This window comes from Vanessa atalanta, chromosome 5, assembly GCF_905147765.1.
Source record: "Vanessa atalanta chromosome 5, ilVanAtal1.2, whole genome shotgun sequence".
In the NCBI taxonomy this organism is placed as follows: domain Eukaryota; kingdom Metazoa; phylum Arthropoda; class Insecta; order Lepidoptera; family Nymphalidae; genus Vanessa; species Vanessa atalanta.
This window is the reverse complement of record NC_061875.1, coordinates 3,768,998-3,789,030: the sequence shown is the minus strand read 5'-3', so window position 1 is coordinate 3,789,030 and position 20,033 is coordinate 3,768,998. Positions and strand designations below refer to the sequence as shown.

The following is a 20,033-nucleotide window of genomic DNA, read 5'->3' as shown; positions in this document are numbered from 1 at the left end:
TATTAGCGAGGTAGGTCTTAATAAATAGTTGTAGTAGATTTTATACAAATTATATTGTATTAAATCAATTCGTTTTTTGCATTAGTTTTATAATTCAGTTTTAATAATATTACACTAGTAAATTTTCCTCTTATATGTACGATAGAGTAATTTGAAATGAATTTGTATTGACAGATCATGCATGTTTTTATTTTAATAATTTATATATTATGAGGTTTTTGTATTAGTTTTGTAGCCCGGACTAATCATAAAATACACCCGAGGCGCACACACTAGACACACTGTGTTTCAAGGCCATAAGATGAGCCCACCTTACATTCTACCTTTGAGACATCAGCATGCTTACTTCTATTACTTTAATTATTTAAATTGTTTTATTTATATAAGGAAAAATGGTAAGGACGAATCGCATAAATGAAACTTATACGAAGATATCGTGTTTATCCATACAACGCTGAGAGACTTTTACATGGACATTGGCCAATTTAATACCCATTATCACAGATTATACAATATACTCAAAAATGTGTTTGCAGTTTTTGATATAAAAAATTCCAATCATTTGATGAACATCTTACGCGGCTAAAAAATAAATGACGACAGGCAACAATGACCTAAATTATCTTATTTTGATTTAATTCGTGTCGAGAATCCCAAATAGACCGTTGTTTTGCTATTTCGAAATAATGCCGCGACGAAACGGCGGTGTTCAAAAATTTTAGAGGAAAGAGCCACCAGAGTCGAGAGCACGAGAATTTGAACCTACGCTAGTTTCCGTTAAACTCTCCTGAAAATATAAATAATTTTCATTCGTTAATTTAGTATGTCTATGTCTATTTTCAAGAGAGCCTGAAGCTAATTATCCTATTCGGATCCTATATGGAAGATGGTATGAAGTAGGATCTCTCATCCTGCCTCAATTTTAATATAAGTCAATCGTCGGCCAACTAGCTTACATTTGTGTCACAACGTGGCCGAAAACAACACCTCAAGTGCCCACCTTAAGGCTCCTCGAATTCGACGACATCCAGTGCAATTCTTCCTTGACACTTCCCTCCACCCCCTGCGTTAGTTCCTTTTAATTTTAAAAATACATATTAGTGCGTCGCGGTAATTTAAAGAAAAACTCTACTCCTGCGCTCTTGGAACGTTTCACGTTTTGTTTACTAACATTTCCCTTTATGCTTTGTTCAATTCCGTGTTTATTATTATTTGTACTGAATAAATATATATTTGAGTAATTAAAATATTTAATTGCAATAACATACTATTAATTATCAAAGCTGTAAAATTTTAAAAAAATAGTTGTAAATTTTTGGATAAGCTTGGATGTACTTGTCGAACATTTTACAACTAATCTTAGAAAAATGTAAAAATATATGATTTTATGCGCTTAAAGTATTGTTGAGAGCACATTTAAGATTTTCACTATCTTTATTTTTTTAAACCGATAAAAAAAGAAATCTTTAATAAAATATAGAATAACTCTTTTGTCTATAACCGGCTGCCACAGTATACTGCCTTACTGGACGAAAACAATATCAATAAACACATTTGTAATGGATTCTGATTTTGGATGTTCTTTTTGTAACTAAATAAATATCTGATAAGAATTCATGAAAATTACGAAATTTATCAGAAACAAGGTTTTGTTGTTGTTGAAAAATAAAAATAATTTTATAAAATTGCAACTTTTCAAAATGTTTGAGGAAATCTGCGTTGGACTACAGTCATTATCAGATGCAATTAGGGGAATCTACATATGTAGTTACTCGTTAGCAGTTTTTCAATATTGACGATATATTGTTATTTTACTTCAATTCAATCATCAAAATCGATCAAAAATTAAGTTCTATACTTGTACATATGTAATATCAAAATATTTAATAAAATATTAAATAATTATATACTAAGGCGATGTATGGTGAATAGGTAAGTATTTTAAGCGATCATTATTTTTTTATATTTTAATATAATGGTAATAACTATACCTAACAACTTTAAGAAATTGATATTTGTGATACATGAATTTTATTATAATAAATTTATCAACAATATTTCATTAAATTATATTAAGTAGGTATATCGGGACGTTATATTATATGTCAAAAATTTCTTTAAATATAGATACAGCAATTTAATTGCTTAGTGTAAAAGTCTACTTTATATTGAATTCATTGAAAGTATTTATAAGAAGATTGCTTTATTTTTGTCTTTTTAAATTTTAATTTCATTTGTATTTTACCCTCTCCAAGTAATTATGTCATACTGTTAATTTTAAAATTAGAGAACGCAGAAATACATAACTATATACTAAATATATAAAACTATTTTTAACGTTGATGACTTCATATTATATAAATTATATAGTAGACTCAAATTATAAAATAAAAGGCAGGTGGAGCGCACGATACATTAAAGCAACAAAAGATTTCTTCGATTAAAAAAAGTATTTTTTGCCATATTATTTACTCTTAAGTAAAGTTTTTCATTCACAGGATTATAGCGTTTTTCCTTTAACAAAACAAAATTCTATTGAAACCCTAACAAAATAGTGTTTTGTGACACTACGTTAAACAAACTGCAGTGGTATATAATCTGTGGTAGTGAATGTATTCTGTATTGCATTATTCCATCTGTATTACTATATTCTGTCATGTCAAGTTGAAATTGTCATTCGCACGTTGTCAAAGCGCTCTTACTTAACCATTAACCACTTCGCCTGTCATTAGTTATAGAGGTTATGTTATTTCATGTGTTATTGTGACAGAATCTAAGGTTATTATAATTATTGCAATAGAATCATAAAAATGAGTGACTTTGTACTAAACGATAGTGACTCTGAAGTGGACTCCGATGAAGAGGTAATATTATAATTATGATACACGTTAGTGCGTTACTTTTCTTAGTTTTTGGTACATGTGTTTTATGATCCGTGTTTATTTTTAACAGCTTCAAGAGGCTTTTGCCAAAGGCCTCCTTAAGCCGGGTCTCAATGAGGAAATTGAGAAAATTGAAAAGAAATTTATGAATAATGTAGCAGATTTAAAAGCGAAGTTAAAAGAATTTGAATTAAAACTACCATGGGTGGAAACATTGGATTTAGTGACGACGGTAGCTCCTATGGCACCCGACGTTGCTTTACAGATGCAACAAACGGCACTTAGGAGAAAGTGAGTATTAATAAACATAAATTCTCGACATAATTGTTAAAGATCAAAAAAAGGCAACACATATCTGCATTTATAATCTTACTCTTATTCAATAAATGTAGTTGTATTTTGATTAAAATATATATGATACATTATGTGCAGCCAAAGAACTTCGGTAGTATAACAATAAATACCAGCTTATATATATATTTTTTAAATTCTATATATATTTTTTAGGAACATAGCAGAAAATACTAAAGGAAAACTAGCATATGATCCAACTCAAGACCCTGTTTTGAATGAATTTAAAAGAGAGAATCTTATTCATCGTCAAGCACAAGCTGCAGCAATTGATGGAATCAAACGACTCAAAGAATTAAATATACCAACAAAGAGGTAAATCCAAATATTAGATTTAAGTACCAGATAGATTATATTCACGGGTACCTTTTGGTATTATAATAATATGTGGTATGTACTTGGTGGTAGGGCCATGTGCAAGCCTGCCTGAGTAGTTATCACCGATTCATCAGATATTCTACTGCAAAACAGCTGTTTGATTTGATTTGAGCTTTTAGTCAGTGTAATTATATGCACAAGACATATCCTCAGGGACCATTGGTGATGTAAGGAATGGTTAATATTTCTTAAGAGCTAATTATGTGTGTTTATGTAAAGTTGCAAATTTTTTAATAATTGAATGAATCTATCTCATCAGTTATTCTCAGTATTATCATTGGATATTATTGAGAAAATTTATAATTAGCTCTGATCAATATTATTTCTAATATTAAATATCTTAATAATAGTATAATTTGATTGCAACACTTTGTAATTAGAGATTCATAATAATGATATCTGTTCACAGACCCGATGACTATTTCGCTGAAATGGCGAAATCAGATGATCACATGCAAAAGGTTCGCAAGAATTTGATGTCAAAACAGGCAGCCCAAGCTCGCACAGAAAAGGTGCGCCAGTTGAGAGAACAAAAGAAAATTGGCAAGAGAGTTCAGGTATTTACATAATTATGTTCTTGTAAAGTGAATACTATTTATTAAAAACAAATATATTATATTTTGTGTACTGATAAGTTAGATAGCCTAAGTATTGATTAAAGAAAAGAAATGTATAATTTGGATTAATGCAAGATGTTCTTTTAATTCATTAATCTTACTTAATTTGCTATTAAAATCTTCTTAGGAATAATGTTATGTAATGTTTTCTTTAAAGTTTACTTAGTTGTAATATCTATGATTATATTACAGATTGACACAAAATTAAAACAAATAGCAGACAAAAAACAAATGCTAGAGCAACTCAAGAGAGTCAGAAAAGGTAAATCGTCAGATTTGGACTTTTTAGAGGACAATAAAAGTAAAAACATGGGTAGAGGTAATCCCAAAAATAATGTAAATAAGAAGCGAGCAATGAAAGATAAAAAGTTTGGCTATGGAGGCAAAAAGAAGGGATCAAAACTAAATACTAGAGAATCTACAAATCAAATGGAAGGTTTCAACAGTTCAGCCAAGAAGAAACCTTTCAATCCGAAATCTAAATCTTTTAAGCCCAATAACAAAAAGAAGAATCAAAGACCTGGAAAATCTAAGAGGAATAATGCTAAACGATAGTCCTAACATTACCATTTAAAAATAAATACATAATGATTTTATTCAGTGCATTTTTTCATTTACAATTTCATTAGTAGTTAACTGCCTCATTATTTTAGAGCCTGGTTTTTATGTCAAGAAATTTGCAGTAAGCTCTAGAATGCAAAAAACAGTGTGAGTTTTTAACTCTATTTAATAGCGTGTAACAATTGACCTGTATCTTTTGGCATTTAGTGAGTCTTTGAGATTGGTAAGCAAGATTTGAATATTATTTAATTTAATTATGATAGCTGTTAATAAATCTACATTTTAATTAATATAATTTAATTTTTTTTGTAAATAATATAAATTTGATTATTGTTACTTTTTATGTAGCTTGATAGGCTAGACTTGTATGTTTATTGGTGTGAGTTTTTCATCAAAATAATTGCGGCAGCTTCATGTAACAGATAGGGTGTCAGTTTATTTAATGTCTTCATCTTCAACTGCCTGCTCCACTACACCAGCTCCACTTGTGGGGGAATTTGGCACCGGACAATGAAGTACCACAAACCGACGACGTTACGAACGTGCATCATAAGCGATGATTTCTGGTTCAAATCCAGGCAAGCGTTACTGAATTTTCACGTGTATAGTAAGAAAAGATTGTCAGAAAACCTGCAGTGTCTAACTTCAATGAACTTCTGTCCCATGTATCAAACTGGATTGTATCAGCATGGTGAAATAAGCTCCAAACCTACTCCTTAAAGGAAGAGGCCTGAGCCCAGCAGTGGGAAATTTACAGGATCTACTTTAATTCCAAAAACTGTTGTATAACAAGTACATTGTTGTGAATGAAATGGTATGTAAGGTTGTATTATTAAAAGTCAATTATTTCAACTCAATGGTTTATATTGATCTACCACTTTCCCTTTGCCTTGCCCTTTTTCTTCTGCTGCTGCTTGCGTTGCCACGCGCTTTCAGCCGACTTAACCTCCACCCGAGGACTCTTTGCTGTAGTCGCCGCCGCACTCGGAGTTTGTTTACTCATGTCACTATGGAGTAAAAATATATTTTTTTGTATTTTCATACATAATCATTAATGCTAAAATGTCAAGGCCAGGCGGGAATTCCTATTCATTTCAATGGTAAGTACACAAATAATTTTTGTTTTTACGATTTTTAAGTTTGTTGTGTGAGCAGTAAACTCGATACTAAGTCTAAACTCTCTTCTACTGTGTCCTATTGCCTCTTATGTGTGTTTACACACACTTGCATTATAATAATATCCCCTGCGATGCAAACAGAATGATTATTTCTTGTTTGGTTGCTCATATATAGAAAATACTTACTACTGATCAACAGCATTGGTAGTCATTCCCTGACTGCCCTTAATGACGTCACGGCGGATACCACGTCTCTTGCGGTAGGCTGTGCGCTCGTACTTAGGAAGCCATCTAATGGATAAAAAAAAAAAAAATTTTCTATTTTTTTATTTGAGTCAATGATACAATATTTTTTCCCATGAAAATATGACGTAAAGGGACATGTAATTCTTGGCAAGACTATTACTACTTTTTTGCTAGTAGGCAGGACTAGGACTTATATTTCGTGCTAGATATAAGATTGATTAGAGTGTATTCTAATCTTGAACGGCAATAATTTTCATCTATTATTTTTTATTTCACCATTACCTTTCTGGGTCCGGAGGTTTGGACAGGTCTGCGTTAGGTGGCAACTTGGTCTTGCGCTTGCGTCTCGTCTTTGTCTTTTGGCCAAGTTCAGAACCAGGTGTTCTGAAAATTTAATTTGTATGGTTTGCTAAATCTTTTGACTCGTAATGCTAACTTAAATATGTATAAGAAAACGTTTAGTAAGATGTTTTGTCTATGTTCCCCCATTGGTTGAGTGAGGATAATAAAGATAAACTATTGTTGATTACAGTTTAATATCTTAATATTATATATCAAATAGATTATATATGAATGTTGACAAACTATGAATAAATAGTTGTTACTCAAAAATCAGTTTTCATAGGATATGGAGCTTATTAAAAGATTTTTATTATAAAGCATACCCAGGAGATTGTTCTTGTTTGCTCTGCACTGTCTTTTTAACGACCTTTGCTCCCATCATCCATTTCGAAGATTCCAACGCATCCACATCAATTTTTCCCTAAAATAAAAGCATTTTTTTTATTTTCAACAAAAGTATTGTATTCATGAATAATAAGTAGTACTGCATGTGATCAAAATTATCTCGTATTTTTTGTATTCATCTTTGGGACAATACTTTTTGAATTATATATGTTTCATTCCTGTTATTTTCTATTAGTTGTGAGATGTTACAGTATGTTTAGTACTGCCTTGTCTGTATTGATGGGTGTATTTAACAAAAGAAAGACTCTTAATCGGTTTATTTAATAAACCTTAACCCCACTTAACCCAGTTGAGATGGAGTACCTAGTAAGAGCATGACAATACAATGTACATATAACTAGTATACCACCTAGAACGTAAATAATATTGATTGGATATAATCACCTCGAGCTGCGAGATCGGCGGCAGCCCAGCGGCGAGCTCCCTAGCGCGCGGCGAGTGCGCACCGAGCGCCTTGACGAGGCGGGCGAGGCTGCGGCGGTCGTGCGGCGCGGCGCGAGCCAGCGCCTCGTGCGCGCGCGTCGCCTCCGCCCCGCGCCCCGCGCGCGCGTGCGCCTCGGCCGCCGCGCGCCACACGCTGCGCAGCGACGCCTGATTCTGTACAAGACGAACAATAACTCTTTACTTTCTCATGTTCTGTGGTTAACTGAAACTAACATCGTGAAATTAAGTGCTCATGTTACAAAATGCATATAAGTAACCTTCTTCATTATAAGCATCCGTAAATTAAAAGAAAACACTTAGAAATAAATATGAGATGAAACAGATGGCGATTCTGAAGCTATGAATATTATCGAAAAATACAAAACATGATTTCAGGGAAAACTTATCACTGATTAAAAAAAAAAAGTTCGTTAACAAGCTGTGGCATGTCTTATTGCGCCAATTAATAGTACCGTTAATAACGATATCATTCTGAAAATTAAAGTTATAATAAAAAAAATTAAATGGTAAACTAAAGGAAAGTGCATTATAATGAAACTAATATAAATACATTATATACTTGTACCATTTCAACAGTCAAATAATTAAAATATCTCACATCAATATCATCCTTATAATGTTCATAGACATCGGAGAAAAGTTTGGATGCTTTTTCATATTCATTGTCAGCGGTCAGCAAAGTACAGAGTAGACCAATGATACCAGGCCTGTATTTGTATTCACTCTCTTCCAGCAACTTGACTACTGCTTTGCGATCACCCTGTAAGATATAAAAAATATTTTAAAACATAATGTAACAGCCAGAGAATAACAATAGATTTTTTTGGTGTACAAAATTTGTGAGTGAGTCTTAAGTTAATGCTGATACCTGAGCCAAAAGAACTTGAGCAGCAGCTAGAGTGAGGTCTTGCTTAAGCAGCAATGCCACAGCCTGGGAACGCTTGCCATCTTTCACAAGGGATGAAGCCTCAACCAAAGCTGCCTTCTTATCCTGGTTAAACTCTCGGCTCAGTTTCACGCAGCACTGTTTGCAAAAGTCGGGCTGAAATATATTAGATATGTTTATTAAAGAGTTTTCAAGAAGTTGTACAGTATTAAACTAGAAATAATGTGTTTTAAGCTAGAATATTGTAAAGGCATAGATTTTATTGATTGTATAGTGAGAATTATAGTTATAAAACTATCTGATAAAAACTAATTTAAAATTATATTTTTTTTTTATTAAGTAATTATATTATTATAAGAATATTATTAAAAGTTTATAATAATATGTAATATTATATAATACCTGATTGGAATATATCGCAAGTACAGCTTGATTGTATGCAATGATTGCTCGCTGCCTTGAGTTGAGTTTGTGCTCTAGTCCATCTTGAGTAGCAGCCTTCATACGTTTTCGGGAATCAAACACATTGGTGTCTCTAAAACATATATTAGAAAATTATAAATTAGTAACCTTACCTTACATTACATACATAACAATCTTCGGGTCAGATTCATATGCTCTAACCATTTGTCATATGCTTCATATAAAAGATGACAATACCTGTTGATAACTACAAGGTTGTTGCTTGCAATAGCAATCAGAGCTTGGTCTGATGGTCTATCCTTTAGGACATTGTGGTATAGTATCCCTGCTTCCTTCTCTTTGCCCATCTGCTGTTGACAATACCCCTGCTGTACTCTGGAAGAATAAAATTTGTTAATTATAATAATGCATTATAATATAAAAAAAATATAAAACTTTACATTTTAATATTCTTATGTAATACAAAAGTAGTACTTTCTACATTGAGAGTGAGTAAGTAAGATATTTATATTATAATATTGGTGTTGGTTGGTGAGACCTGATAATCGCAGCTTCTTCCTTAGCTTCTTCTTCAGTGCCTCCATCTTCAATCACACTCTCCGAGCATGCCTGCTCAGCTTTCTTAAGCACTGGCAATGCCTCATTATATTTTCCTCTCATTGCGAGTGTTGTTCCAGCATTATAGGATAGTTCATAGGTATTCTCTTCAAATGTTGGTAAATCTGCTGACTGTTGAATAAATAAATGAATTATAGACCATTTATAATAGAAATTTATATTGTTATTCAATGTTTAAAGTCTCCATTTTTGTGTTTAAATTATTATGCATGTATTCTATGCTTACTGGGTTTAGAGCAGCTAAGTTGGCAACAACAGCAGACATGTTGGCTTTTCTTTCATCTTCATAGTCATCAGTTGTATTCTTAACAATATCACGATAAAGATTGTAGCAATCCTGATATTGTTCCAGGCGATATAAAATTTGAGCCCTTAAATGTGAAAATTCCATTAATTAAAATATCCCTTTTGGTAATTATCACATTGTCTGGCTATTATAAGGATAACATAAAATTTACCTGAGTTCTTTTAAAGCTGGTGTCAATTCTGTTGCACTATCCACAGTCTCTAAAGCTTCCTTGGAGCTGTTCAGTCTGTACTGACTGTATGCCTTTTCGAAATGCAAATCGGCCGCTAATGCAGCATTCTTAGAATTGGAGAGCACAGACAGTGCTTCCTTGAAATTATGGAGCTGAATGAAGCATATCACTTTGCAGTGGAATGCTTTTTGCTCATTTGGCGCAATCTGCAGGACTTTGAATTAAAAACTAATTATTAATTATTTTGAGGGTAAAATAAGAATTTTCAATTTAATTTATTTTTCGGAAATGTTTCTTATATGGTACAATTATTTTATAAAATTTGTTATTAGTACATACATTAAGATAGTGTGATTACAAATTTTCTAACTTTTTATGAATTAATTTATATTTATTATTTTTGCTTACCTTTGCCCGCGGCTTTTAACGCTCTTTCATACTCTCCACTTTGGCAAAATTTATTTAATTCTACATAAGCCTGAACAAGGTTATTTTCCTTGTTGGCTGACATTTTTTGACAACTTGGCACCTGATTTGTCATTTCCTTTATTTATAGACGTAGTATCCATGTTGTACCTGTATATTTTTTATTGAAAATATATTATTTTGATAAAAAAAAATCAATATGATATTAATTTTACAGAATGTTATTTTAATTTTAAATTTTAAAATTGTATTATTTTGTGAAATTTATGCTACAACTTACCTGTAGTTTACAACGTTGAAGATAGGTGGTGTAATTTAAGAGAAAAAATATTTTAATTAATTTTTTTCGAAAGTTTAATGATATATTAGCAGTCGGTACAAATTTAATGGGATATTACAGTTCTCCTTACTTTAAAACGTTCTTCAGTTTTCTAAGATTTTTTTCAATAATCTTTTAATTAATGTAGATATAAATGTTTAAAAGTGATTAAAATATTTTCTTTTTCGATGTTACATGCTTAGTGTATTCTTATAGTTGATTAAAGCAGCAATAACGACTTCAGGCTAATGCCTTCTCACTCGCACATTACGCTCGTCTTTACTCACACACATCTGAAATACTAAACAGTTTGCAATGACTTTTGGATCTGTCTGTGGTGTTTAATGCTTCAAATATTTCTTGTCATACGTATAGATTGGCGTTTTTCTTGGTCATAACTGCCCATGGTCAATGGCGCTAATAAGACAAATATTCAGCATTCCTTAAATCACTAATGCGCCTTTAACCTTGAGCACTAAGGTGGCATATCCTTTTTGCCTGCAGAGGTATTGGCTCAATCACCTTTAAACCCGGAAAACCACAATACTAAGTAGCGCTGTTTAGCGGTTTGCACAAAGTTCTACCCAATGTAGTTACAGCAAACTTGGCGGATAAAGCAGAATCCATAAAGGGTTTTTCACAACAAATTTCTTCTATAATTACAATTATAAGTACAAAATATGTGAATGAGCATGTAAACGTTTATCTTTGGTTTATATACACATTTAACTATCTCTGCCCTTTCTATTCGCTTAAACTTGTATTGCGCCTACTAATCCATTATACTCAGCCACAGTATCAAGATCGCAACTGGCTCAAACTTTTTTGTTAACTGTACGATCTGTCAATTTAAGTATTTAAGAAATATTGTTTTGAGATTAACAAATTAGTTTCATTATATCTATGGGTTACGATTATCAATTTTTTACCCTTTGTTTACTAAAAAAATGTACTTAGGTAGGTATTCACAATTATAACAAGAATTTGTAGTATTTATTTATAAACGTCATGGACACATTAATGTTTTTCGATTACTTATGGAATGCCTAGAAATTATTTCATTGTGGCTATAGAAAAACCTGAACACTGTCAAAACTATTTTCATTTTCCGCCTCAATTCGTCGGAGTGTTGCCAATAGCACGTCTCGTCTGGCGGACATGTCAACATGGCGTCGCTTCCGGCGGACGTGGCGCGTTGTGGAACACCACTGTACCAAATAAATAAAACAAATCCAATATGAATTGCTCTTATTATATTTATTAGTTGGCAATCTAAGAATTAAATGATTAATTGAATTTATGATCATTTGAAAAGCTAAATTGATACTGATAAAATATATCATAGGCTACACTTTAACATAAATATTTATAATTATTTAAGTAGAAGCCCATAATACGATGAGAAATTCCATATACAACCCAAACTCCTGTACTAAAATTTAAAATAAAGTATGAGATCAGCGAAATATAACAGCATCAAAGTGAAAGAGCTAGTTTGAAAGAAGAATGGAACAACTATTGTGCAAGTCCACGCTTACACGGGGCCGTGTGTCGAACTCATCAAACTTGGAGCGTTACGTCGCTCGCCGTCGCGTCGAAAAATTGAAAATTCCAAGCTAGGAACATGCATCGCGCTGAATCTTTATTTACTTGAAGAGTTTTTGATAAAATATAACGTCGTTTTTAAACTTGATAATTTTTCACCACAAAAAATACGACTTGAGTGACGAATCATTCACATAGTACAAAAAGGATGCAAGTACTTAACATACTTTTTTTTAAAATTAGTTTAGGTGGTGAGGTTTAAGCTCCAAATCTTAAATCAATATTTTTTTGATGCAGGGAAAACTTAATCATTGATTTAAGTAGCGAAGTAATTAAAAAATTGGGGATAGATGCTTTTTTTCTTAATTTTATATTTTATTTTCTTTATTATGTTGCAGAGTCATAGAATGAAATAAAAATAAATAATGGACAGTATTATCGCCTGTCAAAGAAAACTTTAATCGCATTACATTTCAAAGTTACTAGGAAGCTAGGAACTTTCACGGGCGGGTGGACACGTTGCGTTGCAATATTGCTTTTACGCGTCGAAAAACTTTCGTAGAAACAATTTTAAAAATAATAAAATTATAATTTTTCACTTTAAATAGAGTATGAAAGAATGATTACATTTAAAATCTCATTTATATTATTTAATCTGTTAAATGATACAAAAATAATGTTTGTTCCTAGAAAGCAATTTAATTTAAACTTCTATAAACATGAAAAAAATATTTTACGTATTGACAAGTTTATTTTAAATTCAAGATGAAATTAGATTAAAATAAATAACAGTCACTTCACGAATTAAATCGTTCTGAGGAGCGAGGGGAACGTATTTTATCAAGGCTCGCTGATAAATTGCGCGAAATTCAATTTAAAAGGGTAATGTTTGTGTCCCTATTACGACGTCACTCGACGCCCGCCTATAAACTCTGTCGGTCCACTGAACAATTGAAATATCGACGTCTCACATACCTTCCTCCCATAAAAATATTGGTCTAAACCCTACTATGGGTTTCCGATCACGATTCGGCATATTTGGTAATATGTTCCAATGTTCAAAGGATTTGGTAGAAATAAATGGTTTTTAATAGTAGCCTTTTTTGTGATTGTGTGTCGAGCTTTAAATTCTATAATTTAAAAATATTTGTTTTGATATAATATGCAATTATGATCGGCCTCGTTGGTTTAGTAGATAGTCTAAGTATGGAGTATAGGGTAAGGAGATTTAACTCATATGGGTGTGTGGAAATGTATGAAATTAGAGTTCCAAAAGTAGTTAAAATGGAAAGCTCAAAGTCCATTGAGAATGGCCGCGATAGCTGAAATCGGTCGGAAGGAAGATCATCTTCGTCATAGAATTTTACTACATTATTAGTAGATACTGTAAAATTGGTTACAAACATACAATATTTTTTACCCATCGAACTATGCTATACATCAGACAGTACGTAAGCTACAAGTAGGGTATCCTTTCTTCACCAAAAAGTATTCGATTGGTGATATCGGTAGCGAGATATGTATGTTTAAGAATATAAGGGGTGCACCTTAATATTACTTTGAGGAGTCATTTAGCCTTTATGAAATATTAAGCGTGACGCGTCTTTTCACAAAAAAGGTATAACCTTCGGAATTCCAAATTCAGTTAGGTTATAAAAATAATCAGAGCATTAAACTAATAGAAACTTTTTTTGTTTATATACTTTTTATTTACATGAATGATTTTTATATCTATGCAAATAAATAGAATTAAAGTGACTGTTATATAGTGACTGTGTATCAAGATAACTGCCACATTTTCTTTTTTTTTAATATGACAGAATTGTCAAAAGCTTTAGTTTTTATTTAATTTAAATCGATTTAGTCTATCGATAAATTTATAAGAATATAAAATTTATGCACAATAATGGTACACTTACTGGCATTTTTCAAGCTAGCCTTTTAGCAGTAAACTTGAAAATTTGGTTTTTTATTATTTTATCTTGGTAATTGCTTCATGCTAAAGATTCAACAGAAACCTAAGATTATCGCTACGGTATTGAGTATATTATGCTTGTATAGTTTTATATTTACGTATTCTACCAATATTCACGGACCGCCACAAGAATAATCAGACAGCTCCTCGCTAGATAGATTAACTTCTTATTAAAGTCGTGTACAGCGGTTGAGCCTTCAAAGGAAATACCAAGTTTGTTAGCAAGCATTGAAGTTGACGATAGCTTCGTTGATTTCATTAGATAACTTTCAAAGTAAAGTTTAACAGATGAGAGTTAACACGTGCGATGAAAAACGGAGCACTACAGTAACTGTTTATTTTATTTATCTTGGAGATAACTTTAGATCCTTTTACAAAAAAAAATTAGAAATTATCGAAAGGTTTTAGTTATTTTTAGTTAGTTTTTATACAATTCTATTTATTGAAAGCAAAAAAGCTATATATACTTGTTGGTTTAGAGCTTCGTGAATTCATCTGGGTAGATAAGTATCACCAACTGAACACAGATTCTACCGCAAACAGTAATTCTTAATATTGTTTTGTTCTGGTTCGAAGGGAGAGTGAGCCGGTGTATCGTCAGCATAAGTATATGGGACATTATATCGTAGTTCCCACAGTTAGTGACGCGTTAGCAATGCAATGAATGGTTAATATTTCTAATCTCTATGACTTACGATCAGGTGACTCATTTGCCAGTCCGTCTATATATTTTGCATTAAAAAAAATATATTTTTATTGTTATGCGATTTAAATTTTGTCAGGTCATGTCATTAATTTATTAAAAAGTAGTTGTATCCCACCCACTTAGCTGGGCAATAAATAAAAAGGGCGAAGGATCAACAAAATTCCAAATAAACATTAGGCAATAATCATCTACTAACGATTCCACGTTGATTGGTCAAGGCTGAGGGGTAACATACCAGTACGTCAAGCAGTGCGTCAATCATGACGAACAAAGAAAGAAAAAGATTTCTTAATACAAAATGATAAAGTTAAATTATAATTTAAAGAAAATGTAATGATGAGAAGTTATTATGTTAAGCATTAAATAATAGTTTTGCTTTACAAAACAAAAATAGTATTAGCACAGGACCTCATGGAATATGTTCAAAATAATAGATTAGAAAATTCCGTTAGGCTGAAAAAGGTTGGACCATTTGTTTCGGCGAGACACTTTTTCCTGACAAATTGCCTGAAAGTAATTTTAAGCCCAAGATCAGTTATTTATGTGTATTACAAGCTTTATATTCCTATATAGCACTCTCGGACGCGTGTGGGTTATACGTAAAAATAAAATTTTATATTAGGCCGTATAATATTCGCCTTTTAGCTTATTACTACAGGCTTGGTACTGGTCTGGGATGCCTACGTCCCAGTGCCTACACTGGGACATATATATTCACTTATCGGAAAAAACATAAGAATACATTTTTTAAGTAAAAATAATATTTTCTTGTACAAAAGTTACGATATGTGCTAAGCTTCTTGAAGTTATAAAAATAATTTGTTTGTTTGAAAATAAGTTATGAAGGAACTTATTTATGTAAATTACATGTTTTTTTCAATAATTATGCATTTTATAAAAAGTTTCAAATACTGTCAATCAATTGAGACATACACACATCACATAGTCAAGTTTGCCTAATTCGATCGTAATAAAGAGTCAACACTTCTTGAATAATCTTATCTGCGAATTACGGGCATCTAGATATTTTGACGCAAATTGGACAGGCGTCAAGACGGGCCGACGTGTCGTTAGTGGTACTTCTAGACTTAACGAGGTTCCCTCTTTGATGTAGGGTTGGGAGATTTCACTTCACGCCTTGAAGAAATACACAGAAAATTTAAGTAGCTTATTATAAAATTACTTATTTTATTAACAAAGATGAGTGGTGCAATCAATTTTCACTACGACGATGTAAAAAAATGTTGCCTAATTCATGCAAACCTTTTCTCTATACGTTATAAAAAAAAAAGTATCCATTTTTTCTTGGTATTGAACTATATAAATGTTTTTAACTATTTTAAGATAATCCTTAAATATTTCGCAAGTAATACTTTTATTAGACATATGATAATGCTTAGTGTTTTGTGTTCCGGCTTAAAGGACAAGTGAGCTAACAGCAACAAGCAGTGTAACTAAAGACACAAGGGACCTAAAATTAACTTCTAAGGTTCGTGGCGTGTCGGCGATGGTAGGGAATGATTTGTATTTCTTACAGCACCAATGTCTATGAATGTTAGTGGCCACGACATACAATTATGTGAACTAATTGCACACCCGCCTATTTATAATATATAAAAAAAACTTGTCACGTATACAGATCAGTGAAAATATTTCTTATACCGTGTAGTATAAGTGTCTACAATCGTTCACACAAAAAAAAATGTAATGTCGAGATCACCAATGTATCACCGAAGATCATTAGGTTGACACATATAAAACCAATCGTAAAATAATACAAATACATTCTTTAATCAATACACAAAGCCTTTGGAGATTGTCCCTGAGCTATTACCGAACCTTCAGAACAATCGCACATTATTTAAGTCAATATTTAAAGTCACGTTGATTGAAACATCAAATCATATCGGTAGCCCTGAGGGTTGTCAGCAAGAGGCCGACATTGATAGCTCAGTATTGCCTAATAAAGGCTCCACGTACGAGATTTCAATTTGGAAGCTTTTAAGCTCTGACGGGGGCTCCAATTTTCTGTAGCACCAACTGAGGCGATGTATTTGACGTCGCGACATAAAGTTAATCAATATGATAAATAGGATTTGATTGATTCCGTTCGATGGGATTTGTTAACCGGATTGAGGGAAAGTAGGTATGAGCCCTGTATATATTAAAGGCGAAATTGAAAAATGTTCATAAAAAATTGTTCCAAAAATTAAATATTCAACTTATGATCATATGAAAGATTAACGATTCCCGACTTCGTACGGGTGAAGTAAAGTAAAAAATACTTTACTTCACTGTTTTAATAACTATCCAGGGATCCAGAGTAAAAAGAAACGCACAAAAAAATCATGAAAACCGGTCAATCCTTTCAGATTTCAGTGACATACTAAAATACAAAAGATTATATTATAAAGATTTACTACCCCACCTCAATGGGATATTATTAGTTGAATACCAAGATAAATTCTGTAAATGAATATATATAAATTTTAAACTCTTATGGTATTTTGGCCTTGGGTCCGTTATTTTTATATTGTAGGTATAGATTCTCCAACTAAGGCCCCTTCTTCTTTTATTGAGGAAATTGTAGATTTGAATTAGCCATACAGTCCCATTGGATTATAATAGGTACCTATATGTTATTCATCATCATTTTACAAGATTTCGCCGAAACAATATTGGTTTTTATTAAATATTTTGTACTTATAGGAAATTTAAAACGATATTTAAATTAAACACGATACAGTTTTCGATATTTCTCATGATCCATATAGTAAATATATTATAAAACGGGAAGTATATAAAGTTTAAAATATATAAAATGTTTCTCTAAGCTTTATTTATAAACATCGTTCTCTTTCATATGAAAACTACTAGATAAAATTGTACTGAATTTATACTGAATCAACTTTATACGCTGAAATTTATGAAAATTTTCATTCCTGTGAATAAAAAAAGATTTATTGGAAAGATAAAAAAACTTAATATTTATCTGCTTAGGCGGTATATATTGTGGAATACTTCTTATATGTATTGATATAATGACCATCTTTATTCGTTTGCACTTGTCCTATTTATTTATCTATTATGGTCGATCCATTGTATTCTATAAACACATTAAGGAAACCTGCCTGCCTGAAATTCTGGTCGGTCGGTTTTCCCGTCGATGTTCATGTTTGATGAATGCGCTTCGTCCTTTCGCGGTCCTGTATTTGCCTAGCCTAAAAAAATCATGATATTATTACATCCACTGCTTTTATTACATTTTGTAATCGCATCTACAATAGAACACATCAGTTAAACTGCTTAATGTTAGGTATTGCTCTTATCCTTCATAAACTCCATGTATATACATAATATGTATTTGTTTAAAAAAAAGTCGTAGTAATTTTCTGATATTTTGTAAATAAACTGAAGTAGCGTTGAGTTTATACGATAACAAAGTTATTTTTGCATGTTATTGAAGTCATAGCCTCTCTGCTGCTGTTTCTATGAAATATCAATCTAATACCTATGTACATCCAATTATGTTGCTTTCAGAGTACTATTTAGCCAATACCAGGCAAGGAGATTGACGATTTATTATATTATATAATTATAATAGTATATGACAATAAAATTATATATTGCTCTTATAACGATTCGATATTCGACAGCTATAAGATGAGTTGTTATTGGGGCTTAATGATACTTTTATATGTTTTTAAAAAAAGTTTCACAATTTAAGGCACTGCACAAATAATCAAGCGTCAATTAGATTTGTCATGATGACCTTGAGTCCTTCAGCGCTAAATGAAGTGATTAATGTCCCATGAGTAGATTACGAAATAAACATTGGGAACTATTAATATCCTTAATAAAATGTATCACAATAATTGATGTCATCTACCTCAACATACTGTTTGAGGTAGAAGGTCCCTTTATAAAGGGACACCATATCATGAGATTATTACGTATTTGGTCACGAAGCTTTTAGTATTTTTGTATACAAACAGAGATTTATTATATTATTGAAGCAAACAGGTTTTAGTGGTTCACTTTATTTTTACATTTCTATCTCACTGTTCTGATGTTCAATTAACAATCTTTATATATAATAGGCAAAGACTAGTTCAGTATCACTTTGTCTTCTGTTTGTCAACTAACTTTTTTAAAATTTGCTTATAGAACTATTTTGTTGTACTTTAATGCTATCAATCAAAATATTTAGGAAAGAGTAAGATAATTAGTTCGAGCATGCAATTTAGTAATTTAATCATGTTTTCCTCAATTCAATAACGTATATGGTCGAATTCCGATAAACGAAGACTACGATTAAAGGTATATGTTATTGCAGATTTAATTACTTTTTTATATTAAGTAAATATGGCCAAAATAAATGTAAGTGTTGTAAGGTAAAAAATGATAAGTGCACTCGAATAAGTCCGCGGATTTGAGGCTAACAGCTCAATTATAGGGATCGGATCGAGTTAGGCACGCTCCGCTTGCTTACATCTAGATTTGATTCGTTCTAACTAGACATCGCAATTCGTTTACCGCATGCGATGCGACTATTGAAAGTAGTTCTACAATGAACACAAAAAGTATATTTAATGTTTTATAAGATATAATTTTAGGCTTCATTCTGAGTACGTGACTTTACAAGTCAACTTGAAATATAAATAAACAACTGCAGTGCTATTCTGTAAGGAATCACTTCTTATCTCACTCGTGAAATGTGAAAACATTATACACAGATAAGAAGACGTGAGAGTGATACCGAATTACAGTGATACACCACTTTGATGTGTATCCTTAAAAAATTATAATTATTATAATCAATGTCGTATGTATATCACATTTTGATATTTCAAGCTCGTGTTCTGTGGTGAGTTTAGAGTTTCTTGAAGCACAACAATACTAAGCATTACTGCTTGGTGTTAGAAAATGTGGTGTTACCTATCAAGACGGATTTGCTCAAATCCGAACCACCAAGAACATACAATATACTTACATAGATTTTATTACTAAAGTCAACTTTCATCATTATTGACCAGATAATCGAGTAGTCTTGACAATTAAGTTATTCCACAGCTTTGTGTTGACTTTGACCTATTTTTCATTTAAAAACATAAATATAATTTCTCAATTATTCTATTTATGAAAATTGCGATCAATGTAGAACAACCCCAGAGGGTTAATTTGGCCGATATCGTGCTGCGACGTTCAGGGCGCCCACACAGAAAATTGGCCTTCTTCACCATTTGATTACGTTCCAAGATCCCTTGTGAGGTTTTACTTGAAATTACTCAATATGAACTTTGAAAGTCGTG

At 31.9% G+C, this 20,033-nt stretch overlaps 2 protein-coding genes across 2 annotated transcripts; one reads left to right on the top strand and one right to left on the bottom strand.

The window, feature by feature from the left end:
- The first annotated feature begins 2,688 nt into the window (after positions 1–2,688).
- LOC125064139 (probable rRNA-processing protein EBP2 homolog) lies at positions 2,689–4,829 on the top strand. The gene is made up of 5 exons (XM_047670967.1): positions 2,689–2,864; positions 2,953–3,173; positions 3,390–3,548; positions 4,021–4,168; positions 4,421–4,829. Exons 1-5 carry the CDS (start codon positions 2,811–2,813, stop codon positions 4,781–4,783), a joined length of 945 nt encoding a protein of 314 aa, XP_047526923.1. The 5' UTR covers positions 2,689–2,810; the 3' UTR covers positions 4,784–4,829.
- Positions 4,830–5,621: 792 nt separating this feature from the next.
- Positions 5,622–10,278, bottom strand: LOC125064138 (signal recognition particle subunit SRP72). Its single transcript, XM_047670966.1, has 13 exons — positions 10,159–10,278; positions 9,730–9,964; positions 9,498–9,642; positions 9,192–9,382; positions 8,891–9,028; positions 8,633–8,765; positions 8,213–8,386; positions 7,943–8,104; positions 7,285–7,497; positions 6,819–6,916; positions 6,436–6,537; positions 6,094–6,198; positions 5,622–5,796 (listed from the first exon to the last, which is right to left on the bottom strand). Exons 1-13 carry the CDS (start codon positions 10,259–10,261, stop codon positions 5,661–5,663), a joined length of 1,935 nt encoding a protein of 644 aa, XP_047526922.1. The 5' UTR covers positions 10,262–10,278; the 3' UTR covers positions 5,622–5,660.
- Between the last annotated feature and the right edge of the window lie 9,755 nt (positions 10,279–20,033).